The sequence below is a fragment of the Varanus komodoensis genome, unplaced genomic scaffold, assembly GCF_004798865.1.
Source record: "Varanus komodoensis strain SLA01 unplaced genomic scaffold, ASM479886v1 scaffold38, whole genome shotgun sequence".
Taxonomy (NCBI): Eukaryota; Metazoa; Chordata; class Lepidosauria; order Squamata; family Varanidae; genus Varanus; species Varanus komodoensis.
The window spans coordinates 5,942,671-5,962,185 of record NW_025335909.1 but is presented as its reverse complement, the minus strand read 5'-3'; the positions used below and the strand labels follow the sequence as shown (position 1 = coordinate 5,962,185).

The 19,515-nt window shown below is 50.0% G+C and overlaps 1 protein-coding gene across 3 annotated transcripts in view; it reads right to left on the bottom strand.

The window, feature by feature from the left end:
* The window catches only part of SCARB1 (scavenger receptor class B member 1), a 38,336-nt gene extending 18,827 nt beyond the window's left edge, over window positions 1–19,509 (bottom strand). For 2 of the 3 annotated variants that reach the window (XM_044440734.1, XM_044440732.1), the window contains exons 1-8: window positions 19,456–19,509; window positions 10,278–10,435; window positions 7,732–7,873; window positions 5,578–5,781; window positions 5,334–5,429; window positions 4,774–4,889; window positions 2,436–2,602; window positions 275–393 (exon numbers count right to left, since the gene is read on the bottom strand). In XM_044440734.1, the coding sequence (XP_044296669.1) occupies window positions 275–393; window positions 2,436–2,602; window positions 4,774–4,889; window positions 5,334–5,429; window positions 5,578–5,781; window positions 7,732–7,873; window positions 10,278–10,435; window positions 19,456–19,500 (1,047 nt within the window). In that variant the 5' untranslated portion in view covers window positions 19,501–19,509. Of the gene's footprint in view, window positions 1–274; window positions 394–2,435; window positions 2,603–4,773; window positions 4,890–5,333; window positions 5,430–5,577; window positions 5,782–7,731; window positions 7,874–10,277; window positions 10,436–11,146; window positions 11,420–19,455 lie in introns of those variants that run through there. The other variant, XM_044440733.1, reaches the window with a different exon arrangement.
* Window positions 19,510–19,515: the final 6 nt, after the last annotated feature.

The following is a 19,515-nucleotide window of genomic DNA, read 5'->3' as shown; positions in this document are numbered from 1 at the left end:
GCCTTCCCTGAGAGAGGACGCCAGGGCTGGGAAGCAGGCGCTGCTGAGAAAGTTCTGTTGCCACCCTCCGCCACCAGCTTTTCAGCACAGGAAGGCCCCAAGCCTCACCTCCCGCCCAGGGGGCTTGGTGCCAAGCCAGTGCTGATGCACGAGGCCCCCTGCCCCTCACCAATTTGTCGAAAGGGCTCTCTCCAAAGGCAGTTTTGTGGTGTGCAGTCACCCCAGGAATGCCCACTTAAAAGGAGTCAAGGGCTGGTTGCTGGAAGTCACTCACCGGATGCACATCGAGATAAAATCCATGCTGCTCTTCGCTTGGATGCAAGCCGACCACGGTGTCCAGCAGCGCAGGGTCGGCGTTCAGGAAGTGCGGTTGGGAAAGAAACAGGGACACATCTTTAAGGAAGAAAAGACAGAGGAGAGTGTAAAGGGAACGCGAAGAAGCTCTTTCTAGAGGACTCTCTGTAGGATCGCCTCTCTAGGTGCACCTTTCCCATTTTTCTCCCACCGTGCTTTTATTTCAGACTTTGGAGTATTTTGGCTGGGAAGCTGATGGGTGGGGGGGAAGGGGCGGGGGGGAAGGGGCGCCTTTGCAAGCTTGGGTGACCACTAGGATGAGAAAATTGCTTTTTAAAATAAACGAGATGTTGATCCGGAGCGCATTCGGGATAAACATGGTTTTTCCTCCCACGAACCAAGTGCTGACCCCACCCGCCTCCGTTTTCCTCCCCGGCCGCTAATGAATGCTGCTCCGTGCCCGCCTCGTCCTCAACGGCAGCTTGGATTACTCAAGCTAATACTGGAGGGCAACGCAGGCAAAGGCGAATTACTGCGGATATTCGCATATTTTTTTCCACGGGGCCGAGAAGAGGGAACTGCCAATACATGAAGGATACAGGGAAAGCCCACGGTGGGGCCTCACGTGCGTCGTGCTCAAAAAAGGAGCCAGGTTATGGCACCCTGCATGAATCACGCAAGGTCGAACCGTTCAGAGTGCGACCCTGCGGAATTTGGGCAGAACAGAGGCACAGAATCCCCAGCATGCCCCAGCTCACCAGGCAAGTTGGGGCTTGTAGTCCTTTTTTCTGTCTAAATATGGCTAAGGTTGCAACTTAAGCTGTGGACTATGTAAAACTTTGCCCTGCTCGCCACAGGAAATCTGAGATCTCACCAGAGAGTGCCTATACGCCTCACAATAAGGACTAGGATCTTTGCTAAAAACAAAAACAAAACAAGACCACCCTAGCCAGCAAATTGAGATTCTCATTTTGAAACTGAAATCCTATTCTCAGCTTTCCCTATATTAGCGTATCATTCATTTCTAGCGTACACTCATCTCTTCCCTCTCCCCGGAATGGCTCAAGCAAGCGCCTACCATTTTCCCCACCCCCTATTTAATCTTCCCTGCAAACCCACGAATTATCTCAGAGGCCGAGAGAGAGCAAGATAATCCGGTGCACTTTGAATCTAGGTCTCCCCAGCCAAAGACCAAAGGACCAAAGAGCATGTGCGTACACACAGGCAATCTGCCGGATGCGGCCTCACACGGAGTCCAGGCCGGGCCCTTGGGACATCGGGCCCGAAATGTCAGCAGCCCGCCGGTGGTGGGAACAAACCCCTCACCCCAAGTCTCGGCAGCAGCTTTTCAAGCCACCTCTGGAGATGCTGGGGACTGAAGGGGGACCCCCTGCATGCACAGCGAGGGCCTCTCCGCCGAGCTGGAGCCTCTTAACCCGCGTAACAAGGCCTCACCCGCCACTCAAAGTATTTCAAGGTCCCAGAGGCTGGCACCGGCCCTTCCTCTCCACGCCTCAGAGCTTCAGGACAAGCAAGGGGGGTGAATTCAGCACGGAAGCGGGTGTGGACTGGGCTCAGAGCTTGTTCTCTGGGCACATCATCCGCCATCTACAGTCTCTGCTGTGCCTCTTCAGAATCTCTGGCATCAGGGCTGGGAAACGCCCCTGCCCGAGCCCATTTGGCACACTTGCCCTGGACAAGATCGGGCAGTGGAGGGATCCCGCAGAGTGCAGATCAGAGAGCCACCTTCCCGATCCGGCCAGCCTTGGCTGCCGCCTTGCTCATCGCCAGCCTCGGCGGCCAATGCCCATCAGAACAGTGAGCGTGGTCGTCTGAGGCGCTCCGTGATAAAAACCTGAGGAGCAGTCTAAGTTCTTCTGCAAAACCCAGCAGCAAAGCCACAGAACATAGAAACTGAGTGAGTCAGAAGGGGCCTCCCGGGCCATCTAGTCTGACCCTGGCTTCAGCCCGCTCCGCGCATGACGTGCCCACCATGCGCACGAAGGAGACAGGCCCCCAGTGAAATGCCCCCAGTGCGCCGAAGGGGATTTGCAAAGCCAGCAAGCACCTCCCTTCCAGCCCAGTCCCCTCCGAGCACTTTTCGTGCCTATCCACTAAATGTGAGTGCTTAGGAGACGTACTGTATCGACAGGAGCTGACGTTCAGGAGTCCGGACTGCCGGCAGGGGCAAAAGCCTTCGTTGGGTGGATAATCCGTCCCGTTGGAAAACAAGGTCTTCTGGCCAGTATACCGGAATGTAGGGATGCCTTTGAATTGTCCCGACTGAACGTACTCCAATGTCATTGATCTGAAGGGGGGGGGTTTAAGAGACACAGGTTGCCCAGGAGGGAGCAGGGTCCGGACACTCCGGAACACGCCAAGCCCCACAGCCAAACTGCTTCCCTCGCTGCTTTTCTGCTCTCGTTCGCCTCCTTCCTCCAGCTGAGCAGCACTTCTTACTTTCGAACAAGGGTGCAGGACCTCAGCTAGCACCAAGCGCGGCCCTCGGGGCTTCCCAAGAGGGCCACGTCCCTCTCGGCCCAGCCCCCCGTCCCACAGGCCCCGCCCTCTGTCCCGCAGCCACCACTCATTGGCTGGCCTTTCAGAACTTGTGCGCCTTTTTCCTTCCATTCGAATGGCCTGAAAAGCCTCTCCGGAGGCTTCAGAATGGCAATAAGAGCCTTTCAGCTGCACTAGGCTGCGACCCTCGGCCAGGTTGGCCAGGGCACTGCCCTCTCCAGCCCCCGAGAGCATCCCTGAAGCGGAATCTGCCGCTCCTGCCGAAAGAGGCTCAGCGCCCGTCCCTCCCAGAGGAACCAGGGTATGGATGAGACCACCCAGGGGTTCTGGCTGTGCTGGAATCTGAACAGGTGAAACAGCAGAACTTCAGCAAGTGGCTAGGAGAGCCACCAAGCAATGGGGCTGTATCTGATCTGAGGAAAGGAGAGCTCGTCTGGGCCCTTTCGGGCTAGGAAAAGGGGCGACTGGGACGGCAGACGCGGCAGCGGTGCAGCGGGAACGCCGAGGCCCACCAATATTTCCAGAAGCTGTGTGTTGTGCAGCAAGACTGCTCTCTCTCCGGTCTAAAGTTCTGGCTGGCCCGGCTGCTTTTCCTGGCTCCCTCCGCTTCTTCCCTTGCCCCAAGGCTGGAGACACTGGCAGGGTGGGATCTCCGTGCAGCCCAGTCTAGAAAGATGCTGCGTTCCAGGCATCCTGTCCATTTGATAGGGGCCCAAACCTACTTCCAGGGATGCTAGGGATACAATCTTATGCTGCTATTTTGTAGTTGCTTGCTGTCGACATTGTATTGCACTGCTCTGCTTTAATACATGTAGCCTTTACCCATCAATGTATTCATTGCGATTCCAAACACACACAAACACACACACACACACACAGAGCAGTTGCCTCTTGGAAACACAAGAGGTTGATAGAATGTTGCATGGAGTGGAGACAGAAAGAAATTTCTTTTACCTCCATATACTGCTAGAATTCAAAAACAGTGATGGACTAGTTTACAATATATTGGACTCCAGCGATTAACAATTATAATGTCTTGGTTTGACATATAGAGTCTGGTTCCGCCTTCTGAATCCAGAGCTTACTTAATTTGCTCTTGAATTTCTTTAGTGAATGAAAAACAGGGTAAATCGTCTATTTGCTGTTTCCTCTAAAGAATTGATTAATCAGTCTATTTCTGGAAAGAATCCCATTAGATGGCACAGTTTACAATTTAGTGGTCTTGCAAAGTTTTTTTTGGCTTTGTTTGCTTGAAAATTTAAGAGTTTCAAAGCAGTGCTATTAGATTCCAAGATCATCCAATGCAGTTGATGGTCAATAGATTCAGGCCAGGCAAGAGATAAGACTGCTTCACAGAATACCATCTACAGATCTGTCACTGGCTTAGATGGGCTACAAGATTAGACTAATGCATTTGTGAGGAGGCTTTCTTTCAGTGACGTCTTAATCCCATGATAGCAAAACAGAGCTTTAATGATTAAAGACAGCAAATGGCCCCGCAGTTTATCGGCAGCGCATGTGTGGCGAGCAGAACACAAGGAGGGCTCTGCTTCGCGTCCTCCCATGCTGAAGCTGCGAAGTGGGAGATTCAGGAAGGATGAATCCATAGGGCACATAATTAAGCAGTGGAACTCACTGCCACAAGATGTGGCAACGGCCAGCAACCTGGGTGCCTTTAAAGGGGAATTGGCCTAATCTGGGGAGGATAAAGAGGAGGTATATAGCTTCCGGGAAGTATGTTCTGAGCACCAGGTGTGAGGGGAGACAGCAGGTAAGAGCTCTACTGCACTGAAATCCTCTTGAGAGAAGAGTTTAAAACATCCCCTAAATCAGTGCACAGGCCCAATTTCACCCTCATTATGGCACGATGCTACAACTGGGCTCCCTAAAGAAAAAGAGCAACATGACTCCATGTAAAAAGAGGTGTGGCACAGAGGACTAGAACCTTGCTTAGCTTACCTGCAAGCATCAGGGCTGTAGAACTCCACAGGTGTGGAAGGGGTCATGAACGGGGGCCAAATCTCCCCGGCGGTTCCATTGATCATGTTGCATTGATCAGACCTCCAATAGGACAACTGTGGAAGAGACGGAATGCTTAAGACATACAGATGGTCATGCAGAAAGACGAAGACTCCTTGCATTCAAGGAGACCCACTCCTGTGCAAGCGTCACACTGAAGTGTCACAGTCCCGACGGCTTGCTTGCTTTAATGCAGATCTGTTTTGCTGGCAAGTTCGTGCCAGTGGCAAGTTTTGCTGGCAAGTTCGTGCTTGACTTCTTTTCTTTCAGTGCAGAATTTTAATGTAAGCAGTGGAAAAACAGGGCTCTAGGAACGAGAAGCGGCACTGAAACATCCCTCGCCTTGCCGAGCCTCTTTCTCGAGACATGCTGCCTGCAGGCATTCGATGGTGAGGAAGATAACAGCAGAGGACTCTCAGCACCGTCTACCCACGCAATTGTAGGAGGCTCCCATCCTCAGGGAAAGGCAGAGTTTTAAGAACAACCACGGCCTCTTTTACCTTTTTCAAGCCGTTCCAAGAATCCACCATATGGATTTTTGAGATATCATCCATGCCCGTGTACACCGTGAAGAGCCCCGTACTGGTGCCGTTCAGCTGCAGCGAAGAGAAGAGGGGATCAGCTCCGGCTGCCGAGGATCCCAAGAGGCCTCAGGACCCCCTGGGAAGCCCCTGTCGTGCCCAGCTTCTTGCTTCCGCCATGATCTCAAGCGTGCCTCTCTCCCCAGGAGAGATGCTTGCTTACCTCACTAAAGAGGCCAAATTTCCCTTTGAACGGAAGCATGCCGGGCTTGATGGTGTTCAGGAACTCGAGGAGTGGGTCGTCGTACCCCCACAGGATTTGTCCGACCGTGCGGTTCATGAAAGCCTTCTGCCCAAACAAGGCCAGGGCGCTGGTGAAGGAGAGCTTCACCCCGAACGGCATGTTCTCCAGCATCAGCGATGCTCCCTTTTGGGGTGGTGGGGCAGAGAGGAGAGGAGCCATCCCAAAAATGAAGGCAGGCAGTAGAGGACAAGGAAGAACAGAGGGTGGATGATTAGGGACATTGCGTGGAAATATGGATGGAGGTCCACAACATCGAAGGGAATTCTGCCATGGCAACCTGAAGTCTATGAAAGGGTAACAGAACGTCTGTGCCTGATATTTCTGTCCCTTTTGTACTTCAGACCTGTTCTGCTTTTTATAGTGAGCTTAAATTACAGCATCCTGCATTTTCAATATTAGACCTTAAAAGCTTTGCTCGACGGGTGGTTGTTAACTGTTTTCAAGATATACCAATGAAAGAAAGAAAGAGGGTTGTTAGGAGTTCTGATCCACTTAACTGTTTTACTGGTCTACTGAAATATATTGTATTGTTGGGATTACCTATAGATAATAGTTATCTCTTTCTCTGCTTTGCTTTACTGGATTTTTTTTTTTCATTAAGAAATGACGCACTTTCCTGTTTGTTCTCCATTTCGGAAAAATCTCCATTTCATGTTCTAAGAGAGCTGGAGAAACAGATCTCTGATTGAAGCATTAAGTTGGAACAACTGCCTATTTTGTCTTCTGAGCTCACTTTTCATCAATTTCATAAATATGACTCTTATCTGATAGATCTGACCTTTCCCAGAATTAGCAAACTTCTAGTTATACAATTTCAAACATGGCAGATAGATCATGATGACAAGTACGTAATTGGAATTCCCCCAAAATGGAAAGATCTGACACACGATGTGCTGACTGTGTCTTTACATGCATTATGCTTGGGAAGGAGTTCTAACCTGAATTGTATTATGAAATACATACCATTTGCTGTTGGGCTGAGAGCATCATATGACCCAACCGTTGGCATTTTTTTGTCTTAGCAGCTGCAAAAATTCATGCTAAAGTCCCAAAACCCATTGCAAGTACAATTGCAAAGGGTAGGGTAAAAGTATATTTATAAAGAATTATTCTTTAATCACTTCATGATTTTATCTCACTAATACAGTTCTTCATGTTCTCTAAATCATTTATGCTAAATGCAACAAGCTTTGTTAGCAGTGGTACTGAGTAGGATTCAGCCCTACGTAATATTAGGATAATAATTTGCAGGTTAATTTAATGTACCAGCTAAATTTGCTAGTAGGAACCAGCATTGCTACAAAAGGAATCCAACTAAACACTATAAAAAGATCTCTCAAATATGACCCTTTCAAGGGGCTTGGATCCCGTCTTTCCTTCTGTAAGCACAGCTCTCATCAGGGAATAGGGGCAATTTTACATCCATCTGGGGCTGCCCCTGCCGAAGTCCATTCCCAGGGAGCCTGTGGGAGGCTGCAGATGGTGGGGAAGTCTGTAAAAATGCCCCCCACCACCACATACAAGCCAAAGAGCAGCTGAAAAATGGAGCCAAGCCAACGCATCTAAGTTGTACCCCCTCTAACTCTTAGAAAGCAATCTGCATTTTAAGCATGTGATAAATGGTCAAAGGTGATCTCCCAAATTACAGTGAATGGCCTTCCTACTGTTCTCCAGGGCTGGGCAATCAAAATCGCTGCATCCATCAGCAAGCAGGAAAATCAATTCAGCATGCAGCTCTGAATACTTTCAAGTATCTTTTCTCAATCAGAAGGACTAGGACCGTAGAAGCGTGTTTTTTAAGCTGATATAGAGCAAGAATTTAGGAATCTGAATTCTGTACTTACCCTGTGCAGGTTTTTTTGCACCTCTTACCAGACAATAATATTTTTGATATTATTGTTGTTGTTAAATGCATTTATATCCCACAGGTCTTCCTCTTTCAAGGAACCTCAGGTGGCCCCTCCTTTCAGCTGAACAGGCTGAATTTTGTCACTCAGAAGCAGGTCAAATTGGGTTCAACAGGGCTTACTCTCAAGCAAGTCTAATTCCTAAAGAAGCTGCTAGTTCACTTACCATTACTATGGGATTTGGTATAACAATATAATCTGATTCCGACCCATTTGACTGATCTGGCAGGAAATAGAACCGCCGGTACTCCAAGAAGGAAACTGTTCCGTTGTCATAGAAAGTCACATTTTCTTTTTGTCGAGTCTCCCTGACAAAGAGAAGAAGCCAGGAGTTACATTTCTTACCTGCATTTACTTACTCTAGGAAAAACGTTTCTAAAAGACTCGAAGGGGATCAGAGCTCCAGCAGGAAGCAAAAAAAGCGATGGGCCGGATACATGGGGGATTTCCAATGGCAGCAAGAAAGCGAGGGCTCCTTCAAAGAAAGCAGGGGCCAGCTCAACCTTGAAGAACGGCCGAGCTGACCCAGCTGCCGACACAAGGAGCGGATTCCAACCGTCGGCCAGGGGCGAGCCGCTTTCCCCAAGAAGCTGCCCTTGCAGCAGGCCTGCCTTCATGCGACAGCTCGGCCACAAACCTGCACAACACCGCTGCTGTCAAGCGGAAAAAGAAACCCTTCCAGGTTTACCATGCTCACGGGGACACGGCCCAAAGCATCCAGAGGAGGAAGAGAGCAAAAGAGCAATGTGCTTTAGAATATCTCAACGCAGAAGCAAGCCCTGTGGCAAACACTGGGGTTTCCTCCCAGAAAGCTGTGGGTGCAACCGTGGTTTTAAAACTTGAATGACCCTGACTTCAGAGCGGGGGGGGGGGAGTCCCCAGATGTCGCTGGAATCCCAGCTCCCATCATTCCTGCTGATGAACATTGCTAACCAGCAACATCTGGAGGGGCACATACTTGGTTTGGTATTCGAGCAGCTAAGAAAAGGGAAAGAGAAGCAACTAGGTGTTCCAGGTCTAAAAAGCTACAGAGTTTAGCCTTGTCCTGAGAGGCTCAATATTTACTCCTATTAGTCTGCTGGAGTTACTGTAAGGAGGCTGCTGTTACATAGCTGGATTTGTTTATGACCTTCCTGGGACTCAGGAATTACAGTGTTTTCCAGCCCAATGAGTACACAGGGTACCCTGTAAATACAAACACCCCCTCCCCTCCCCCTTGCACATCTGGCCCCAATTTCTGCAGGAGAACGCAGTCAGAATGCATCTGGCGTGCAGCAGGAGTGGTTTAAGGCTACAACGTGGTTTGAGGAGCAGCTTGCCCAGTTCCCAGGCAAAGGACCGAGAAGCCTAAAAAGGATGTGGCAGCCACACGGGATTAACTGGAGAACTTCTGAACGCCTTCGCCAGCTGCCCACTGGTTGCAACAGAGGGAAGCGCTGAGCATACGAGAGTCCTCGGAAGGCCCACCAGCCTCCCCCGTGCCAGGAAATCAGCAAGGCTCGCAAGAGGCCTCCCGCGCCCGCTCCAAACGTGAAGGGCACGGGAGTGACAGCACTTTCCTCAGCAGAGGCAGCTGCGCTCTTCCTAGTTGCAGGCAGGGGGTGACTCAGCGGAGCGCACTCTGGCTTGCCTTCCTGTGGTGCGGCTGCAAAGACTGCCGTCAGCAGCAGGGCGAGCGGTTGAAAGGGGAGAGGCGCCTCGGAGGGAAGGGGAAGCTGGCAGCCCTGTGCGGGTGATCCGAGGGTGGCGGATTAAAGCAGCTCAGCAGAGGGGCCCCCAAGCGACGTGACCCTTAAGTCCTGACGCCTTGAGCCTCAGCAGAGAGGGGAAGGAGAGTCTTGGTTGGCCTTCAACCTAATCTCGGCCGGGAAGGAAAGAAAGACATTTAGGCTAAGAAGCTTTCGCTGTGCCTGCTGCCTTTGTATGGCACGACAATGCAGACATTCAGCTACCCAAGTGCATTAAGGCACCAGAGATGCAAACTGCACACGCTCAGGACCAGCTGGGCGTGATGCCAGTGGCTGAACCCACGAGGAAAAATGAGAACGCCGAACGCTTTGCAAAGGATTTGGGTTACTGTTCCATCCTAGAAAATCCTCTGTCGATGACACCCTCCATTGATCCCTTGCAGTGGCTTTCAAACTGCATTCTGGGCTTGGGAGCTCAGCAAAGGATCCTTGACTCCAGGACCCATAAGGGCAAGCCAATGTTCCAAAAACTCAGGACTGTTCACCACGGCGGACCTCGTCCTGCAGCAAGGGACCCCGGAGGACCCCGGAGGGCATTCTAGGTCGCATGCTGAATCCCCACAAGGCCGTCAGACCCAGAAGATGGGGCTGAGGGCCCCATGAATTGTCTCCTAAAGGATCCAGAAGTAGGGCTAGAGCCAGCTTGCCAGCCTGTTCAGGCTGACGACGACAAGAAGGCATTGCAAAGACCTGCAAGACGGACACAGGTACAATGGCTCGTGGGAGTCAAGCCATTCCAGAAAAGAGCTGGGAGAGCCCATTGCAGCACAAGGACCATGCATGGCCCAAAAGTGGAAATGAAGAGGCCCGGAGCTGTGCCCGAATTCAGTGGCACCCTCCCGCATTTCATCGCAGTGTGCGGAGGAGGTTTTCTGGTGCACTGCGCCACGAAACCGTGCCCCTCCCAGCACATACTACAGCTGCTTAAGGAAGTGACATGAAGCTGGGTTGGAAAAGCTCCTACCTGTACACGTAAGGACCACGCTGGTTCAACACCGGCTTGGCTCCAAGCAGCACTTGCTTCGAATTCATCACCTCAAACAAATAGATGGACATGGAGAAGGGGAACGGCATGTCCTTCCACAAGCCAAACACCTTGCTTTTGGGTTCCAGTCTCACATTCTGTAACGACAAGTGAAGAGGACATCATTGGCAAGTCCAAGCTGGGCTTCACACGCAGTGGCTGGCTGCGCGGAACCAGTTGCGACACACACATTGACGCAGTGATGGAGCACACAGAAAAACGAGCAACTATCACCTTGGAAAGACAGCGATCTGTTGGTGGCACTCGTTCCCGTGCAGCAAAACTGGGCCTGCCCACTTAAATCTCTCTATTTTTAAGAAGGGGCATGCGAAGAAGTGCTTGGGCTAGCGAGGAACATGCTACCGACATGGGCCAAGCGCTCAGTGCTCTGCAGATCCACTTTGTGCTGGAAGCAGCAGGACAGGTTACGGCGAAGGAAACCCTGGACTGGAGGCGTCTACTTTTGCTGTGCCCCTCCTGGCAGAAAAGGGGGACAAAGGACAGATCTTCAGGGGACTCCGTGTTCTTGTCACAGGCATCCTGGTGAAGTCTAAAGAAATTGCTTCTATTCCCAGAGCATTGCTCCCAATGGCCACTGGAGACCAGGGGCCCTTAAATGTTGTAGCTATTAGCACACAAGGGGAATAATTTAATATTCTCTGAGGAACTTTGGATTAATAACTAAGAAGCTCACAATGAGGCACGCTCTGTTAACACCACCTCAGGTTTAATTTACATCCTCACCCAGAGAGACAGAGAGGTCTTCTGAGATTTAGAAGCAAATACTCCCCATCCTCAGAGAAACTCACCTCTTTGCTTTTCTGTCCACCTGGGAAGAAGCATTTTCAGGGCATTAAACTCATGCAGATAGCAAACCCCTTGTGTCAAGGGGCGTTCTGGGTTACTGGTATCTCTGCACCCCCCTGCAAGCACTGAAAAATGAAGGGTGTATTCTGGGAATGAACAAGTCGGACTTGATTCAATGGTGAGGGTCCTTTGGTCATTCAGACGAAGGGGCAGGGGCTCCAATCAGCTTGCCCAAGCCAGCGGGAGCAGTGTCACGGATGAGGGAACTGCACTCCAACTGCCCCAGGTCCACAATGCCTGTGCATATCCTCACATTAAGCAGACAGATGCAAACAAGTTTGGATGGCTAGGAATCCAGCCTACATATATCTCAGCAAAACACAACATTCGACAGGCTCAAGGACTGCCTTCCACTTTCGGCTGGGATTTACGATAACGGGCACCAATGCAGAATTTCATCTGTGGAGTTGCATATGAGTGGCAAAGCACATAAACTAATGTGCACTGGCGCATGAGCACTCATGCACACTCATTAATTCACACTTGTTTTCAAAAACCATCCATTTCATTTCCTTTCTTGCATGTTTAAACCACCCAATAGCTGAAGCTCCCTGGGCAGTTTGCAAAGACTTGCTCAATCAGCCAACAGAACCTGACGGCAGGCCAAACACTCGTTGGAAGAGCATTCAACCAATTCAGGACACACCTAACAGACAAAGGGTTGATCTAACCTCAGAAGTAAGAAGTTGCCCAATATCAGCATCAGGAGGCTGTCACTGAAGTTCAAAGATTTATGAGTAACAGTCTAATGCCGAAGCGTCGATGGGGCTGCCTCTCCCAGAACAGCCGTTCGTGTGCTGTGCACGGCCAGAGGCTGATGCACTTTGAACATAAACCAGCATTTGCCCTGCTGGGTCAGCTGGAAGGCTGCTCCCACAGCGTCTGGGGGCACCGGAGAAGCAAGATCCTTGGGGGCAGGGCTAGTCTTCTGTAATCTGGATGTTTATTCAGTGAAAGGACCTAACCCCAGTGCAGAGGAGTGAGGAGCACAAGGCCAGGGACCCGAAGCAATTGGAAGGGTTGCAACCCTTACGATATAATGTATTCATAAAAATAAAAATAAGAGCAAGCCGTTCCAAGGTTTTTTTTTTTAAAGAGATAATGATGTCCACAGTGAGAGCTAAAACGCCAACGTTCCAAGAGCGCCACGATTCGGCTCAGAGCTGTTTGCAGGCCCTGGAGTTCAGCTGCAGAAGTTGGATGCCAAACAAAGGCAGTCAAACTGGAGAAGGGAAAGCAGACATCAGGGAGATGAAAGGACAAGCCACCGCTGGAAGTAACTAAAAATCTCAAGGCTGCAGCTTGCGATAGTGCTAAAATGGAGCAAGGGGAAGCTGCACCCAGGTGGGGAGAGCGAGCTGCAGCCAACTGATTCAGAAGGAAGGCCCTCCTTCATTGGTGCGATGAATGGTGCCACTTTAGAGAGAAAAGTATGCCCGGTGTGCAGAAAACTCTGACTGCTGCAAGAGGGGAAAACAAAACAGGAAGCAAAGAATGACAGCCTTCCCTCTGAGAGTTATAAGGAAACAGCTCCGTGCAACGTCCTTTGCTGACGATGCTAAACTTCAGGTCTGGAAGGCAAAACCAGCCCCTGGTGCTCCAGTCCGATTTTTTGGGGCTCCCCAGTTGACCACTGCCCCCCCAAACGCAAACACTGCGATCCAGGTCCGTCTCCTCCAGTGCTGGCTTGAAAGAGGGAATCAAGAAATAAGTCTTTCCAGTGGTGCCCCCCCCGCCGCCCATTTTGGAACACTCCCCCAGTATGATCTCTGGGAGATCCACCCTGCCCCTCTTTCAGTCCCCTTCCACTACTCCCAGGCATTTGGCAACATAGGGTCATGTTTTAACTGCTCCTGGAATTGTGTTACAGTTTGGTTTTGTATGGAAATAGGGTTTATATTGTATTTACACTGCGCTTTAAAGGTTGCAATCTTTTGTCAACATCCCAGAGAGCTTTGCTGATGGGGTGGTATGGAAAAGAAATGAAGTATTATTAGTGACTGAAGAGCTGAGAGGTTGGGAATTACAGGCAAGGGGTCTGTCTTTCCCTTCTGCTGAATGAGTTTACTCCTGGGCATGTACAGAAGGCCGTTCATTGCCCCAGAGGAACAAACTCCTTTTGGGAGAATCTTTCAGGCGCACATTCCAGCGGTGCCTGCAGCAAAGGCCAAAACGACTCAGCCGGATATGAAACATACCAACATGTCCCTCTTTTACCCCCTGCACTTCATAGGGCTACTTTGCACCAAGCCCACGTTTCTGGAACGTGCAAAGCTTGTGTTATTTCTGCTGATGCTTTAACAGTGACTCAGCTACTAAAGGTCAGTCCACGAACTCTCCTCCCTTGGCCCAGGTGTGACAGATCCATGCCCGAAAACTGGATGCAGGCAATTTAGGACCCAAGGAGGCCTCCCCCACAGAACCAAAACGGGCCAGCTCCAGAGCTGCCAAGAACGGGTCCTGGCCATCCTGCCACACAAGGGGGCCCTCAGTCTTCCCATGAACAAGTGCTCACAGCTCTCTTCTGGACCCTCCTGTGCAACTTCCAGCCGTGCCGGGCGGCATTTCGGTCATGTGTAGCTGCTGTTCGGATAGACAGACCTTGTTTTATTGTGAAATATCTTGGTTTACTTTAGTTTTCTCCTCTGGAGCGATTTTTTAGGTTCCTTAGAGACTCTAGTTTCCTGGTGTTTGGTTTCTGTGCTGAAAGTGGCTGACCTTGGCTCAGCTCAAATAATTAATCCCCTCTTCAGCCTCCACTACAGTCGATTGAGGGGAGGGGGGTGTTCCCTTTTGCTCTTAATGGCAAACTTAATTTTCTTTCTACTTTACTCTGCCTGATAAAACATTCCTGGAGCTTGTTTAGAACACCTGCAGGGTATATGAATTTTTGCCTGCTGTTTTGCGTTCTTGCTTTCTTTCTCCCAACAATAACTATTTTGGCTGTTTTGATTTGAAACACCAGGTAGTCATTATCATGCTGAAGCTTTAAAATAAATTGTGTTTTTGCTTCCCCTCACCCCCGGCCTGAATTTAGTGTATTTATCATGTATGATTACTTCACGTTATATAACTTTTCACATATTTTATCTACTTTTAATGCAGTTGAGTGTTAAGGAAGAGAACAAGGCTGGCTGGGCTGTGGCCTGTCTAATTAAGATCTTGATGGATGCATCTCAAGAATTCTGTCATTAACTATTCCATTGTTAGTATTTGTATGTGATAAACCGGGGACGGGATTCTTTGTTATATGTGTTGTTATACTTAAAATGTATTTGGTTCTTAAGTTCTTCCTTCTGCAAACTCACATTGGTTTATGTTATTCTGGCTGTGAGGTTGAACTCTTTTGCAGCAAACCAGAAATGAGATCAATTGCTTAGACATGTAAAGGTGACACCCCAGGCATGTTTAGACCAAAAAACAGCCTGCATGAGTACCTGGGACATGCTAGGAATTCTCCTAAACATATGTAGGACCATGCCTTGGGAATTAGGTTTTCCTTTCACCATAATTACCAAAATAAAAGTAGTCAAGATCTAACTTTCTAAATCATGTAATTTATACACCTCCCCAAACTCACTTTTTTTAAAAGGAACTGACACACATTTAATTTTTCCGTATCTATCGATGAACTGGGGTTTGGTTTATCCAAGCAGGACAGAATGACTTCTGCTCTCTGAAAGGCTAAGCAACTCATCGCAGCATCAGAAATGAGTTTATTAAAACCAGCAACCCCCTGCATGAAATCTGCCTGCGGGCACACTTACAGAAGCCGAGCGTTGGAAGGGACTTTGGAGGTCCTCTGGTCCGACCCCTCCTCAACCAGTACCAGGAGCGGCCTGTCCAGTCTCTCTCCTTCGAAAGGCCAGTGAGGGGGAAGACCCCAGTTCAAGACAGCCCTGCTCCACTGCCAGACCGCTCCTCCCATGCTCCAAATATTACCGCATTCTCCGAATCTGCATCCCTGCAATTCCCAGCTCTGGGTGCGAGCCCAAAAGCTTACCCACGTCTGTGCCATCTTCCACATGACGGACCGTCAGATGTTGGGCGGCAGCCCCTCCCAGGGCTCCCTCCCTCCCTCCCTTCCACCAGGCCCTTCCCAATGCGGGAGCGTATCCCCTGCCAATCCACGCAGACTGTAATGGGAAACACTGCTGCCAAAGGAAACACAATAAACGAGGGACAGCCTGTGAACCTCCGAGGCAAAGGTCTACGCGTGTATTTGCAGGCCAAGTCTGGCAGCTGCCCGCAAAGCAGTCATGGTCACCAGCACTGTATAGCCTCGTTATATTAACATCTTTGCATTAAGAGCTGAGCAGGGGCCTGTGGAGGCAGCGTGATCCAGACCCAACCCTTAATAAACAGGAGATGAAGAGCACAGCAAACTCTTTACACGCCCCGTCCTTACACTTTCAAAAGGAAACGCTGAAGGGAACGTGCACGGGAGAATCCCTCGCGAGTTCTCACCTTCCTAATTTACATCCCGTCTGTGCCTGTACAGAGATTTCCTTCAGTTGTTCTGCTCTTCTTCTTCTGCAGCACAGATCAGAGAACACACTGAAACCTCCTCCTTATTCGCTAGACCCAGATGCCTCTAAAACACTGGTGACCCCCAAAACCCTAATGACAAAAGGTCAATTTAAATCAGAGAAGATTAAAGCACCTTGAAGGAACTTTCTGACAGGGACTATTTGTTTATCTTGTGAGCTCTGTGTCACAATTTGCCATGAAAGCTTGCGAGATAACTGACCAATTAAAAAGGGAACGGTACTTTCCCTGGGGTACAGGGCTGGTCACCACCCGCCTTTGGCCTGATCCACCACATGACTTGCATTGCAACACAAGGGCCCCAGTTCCGCACTCAGTGCTCCTTCTGCATCTGGTTCTGCAACCACAGGAGCCCTGCTGGATGGAGTGAGCTTTCCTCCAGTCGGTCATCCTGTCCAGTGTCCACAGGAAACCCTCATGAGAAACCGGCCAAAGGTGAAGATTGTGAATCAGCGTCATGTTAGCTTAATCTCTTAATTCTGCCTCCTCTGGATGGGTGATTCCAGCTAATTCGTGATCACACCGTCTGCAAACTACTAGCTTGTTCAGAGATTGTGAACCTCTTTCTGGTTGATAATACAATGTAAGCGCCAAGAGAGGAACCCAGGGACAATGCCCATGGCTTGCACCCATTCCTCAGCCTCCCTCTGCGAAAACATCTCAGCCGGCCTGCAGTCCACAAAGTCACAGAGTATCTCTTGCTCACTGGCAAGACCTCTCCTTACCTTTAAGCCTCGGTCTCTCTGCATGTGTCCTTCCATCTGACAGGTAGGTTCTGATCATTAATCACCCACATTTGGGTGCATAGTTTGCAAAGATCTTTAAAAACAAACATGCAAATACCCCCATACATCTGACAAAAGCCCGATCTGATTTACAACCCTGTGCCCAAGGCATTTTTTCCAGTTTTGTCAGGGTTCAGCAGTTTCCTTAGAAAGCAAAATGGACTTTAAAAAAAGGTCGTAAGTCTATTGCCACATGAATGAGGGATAAGACTGCACTGTTATGGATCCCATCCGTCTCTCTTTAACCCAACTGCAGATAAACCATAACTAAGAAAACATGGCAGCATCTAAAAGGCGCTTCTTTAAATAAATTTCCCCCCTTTTTGTGATGTCTGTGCAGCTCATTGTTGACTGACAATTTATATGCATGATTTCATGAAAAAAGATGAATTTTGCATCCATGGTCTCAGCCAGTTTTCCACTCCAAGTGGCCAGATTTCCTATTAATTTAAACAAACGAGCAGCGACACAGCACAAACCTCAAAAGTCAGCACTGCCAGTTTTACAAACAGAGACAGACTCTGCACGATAGGTGTTCTCCCAACTGCAAACAAGAGACCCACTGATTTCCACACACTTTCTTCTAGGAAAAGCCAGGCCCGATTACACATCTCAAAACAAACATCAGGAACGTTTCTATTTTGAAGAAAAGGTTTTAAAACTAAGGTCTGCCAGGAAATTCACTTTCAGGTGATCATGAGGGCTGTATCTTCATGCCGATGTACTGAATCTGTTTCATTATATGCAGAATACAATTTGGCTGGGCAGAAGGGACCTGCTTCAGCAAACCATCAAGGGCTCCTGCAGCTCATTCCCCGTTCTCCTCCTTGCTCTCCAAACCTTACCAGGTGGTAACCAAACTCTGAAAAGGGCTGAGCTAATTTCTTGGAGAAGCAGGTTCAACCCGCACCAGGTGTTCCCCATGAGAGTGCACCTGAGGAATGATAGCTAGAACTGTCCTATTATTATTATTATTATTATTAATAATTATATTTCTATACCACCCATAGTCAAAGCTAATTCCAACCTGGGGCCCTGTACACACGGACAGCAACTTCCAGGACCTCTGGCCATCGGCTAGCCATCGGCTATGCTTCCTGGAGCTGATGTGCACTGGAGTCCAAAATTGCCTGAAGGGCACCAGGTGCGGGCACCAGGTGAGCAGGGGTGGGGGTTCCAATCTCCGCTCCCCGGTGGGGGATGAAGGGGATTTGGACCAGTCTCACTTTGCCCAGCAAACACACACTTTTTCACACAGACGTGCTGGGAATAACACAGGGAAGCAGAGAAACATCTATACACCACTTTAAGCTTCATGTTGGGTGAACAGAATTACAGATGAAATATTCAAGCATAGTTTCTCCTGAGGAAAGCCACGCCGGATCAGACCACAGGCTCAACCAGCCCAACTTTATGCACACATGATGGCCAACAGCACCTTCCCACCCATGTTGCCCAGCAACTGGGGCACATGGGCATGCTGCCCTGATGTTGGAGACAGCGGGTAGTCATGAAAGACAGCCTTCTCCTTGTGCGATTGCCCAATCCTCTTGGAAAGACATCCAGATGTTAGCCTATCCTGTTTACTGTTCTAATTATTATCTTTACTTACTGAGTTTAACTGCTTGTCTTTATTGTCATTGGTATGTCATGTCCTTATTTGACTGTAATCTAATTAGAGGGCTTCTCAGGCCAATTTAGAGAAATATAAGCTTAATAAATAAATAAGCGCATCCCACATGCAGTTCTGATCATACCTACATCTCCCACCAATCAGTTTTACGGAATGACCCCATGGCCTTCTACATAGTATGTGAGTGATTTTGGGAGCACTCCATGGCCAAACTCTAACAATTCAGTTACCTGTTACCTCCGCCTACATACACCTGGGAACACCAGTGCAGCAGGGAAACCAAACCGGAGATGGTTTGCTGGATTTAGATGAAGCAGTGCAAGGAAATAGGAATAAATTTGCAGATGACACAAAGCCAAGTGGAATCGCAATACCCTAGAAGATGGGGATCTTGGTAGGTCAGAATGCTGGGCAGAGAACAGTATGAAACTCAATAGGAATAAATACCAAGTTGTCCACTTAGGAACAAGAAACCAAATGCACTACTAAAAATAGGGAAAACTTGACTCAACATACTGCCAAGGAGAAGGGTCTTGCAACTGTTGTGGATCACACACCAAACATGAACCAACAATGCGACTGCAGCTGCAAAAAGCACAATGTTATTTTGGGCTGCATTAACGGAAGCATTGCTTCCAAAACTCATGAAGGGCTGGTGCCCCCATACGCAGCACTAGCCAAGACCTCACCTGGAGTCCTGTGTCCAGTTCCGGGCAGTTTTTAGAAGTTTTAAGAAGTTGCAGACAAGCGAGAAAGGGGGCAGCAAGGATGATCCCGGGACGGGAGGCAAAGGCCCGTGAGCAAAGATCGAGGGAACCAAGCGTGCTCAGCCTGAAGAAGAGGGGGCTGGGGGAAGCCGCCATGACACTCCACAGGTACCTGCGGGGCTGGGGCAACGTGGAAGCGCCCGCTCGCGCGCATGCCAGAGCGCAGGGCCTGGAGTAACGGGCTGGAGCTAAAAGAAACCACATTCAGGCGAGGCAGCACCCCGAAGAGCTGCCTCACTATCGGGGCAGTACGACACCCCATCAGCTGGGGAAGCTGGGGGCCCCCCTCGCTGGAGACACCGAGCGGGCTGCTGCAACTTCGCGTCCCGCAAGGGCGGGCGGGCGGGGGTCCGGCAGCAGGTTGGGCGGGGGGGGCCGTCGAGGGAGGAAATCGCCGCCCGCTCGCCCTTGCGCAGAGCGGGGCTGCCCGGGGCATCCGGGGGGGGGGGCGGGGGGCGGGCGCCGGGCTCCGGGGCCCCGGCCCGACGGCGGCCCGTGCGCCCGCGAAGCGCGCTCACCTGGATCACCTGCTGCTTCACGAAGCCGGGCGTCGTGAGGATCATCACGACCCCGCAGAC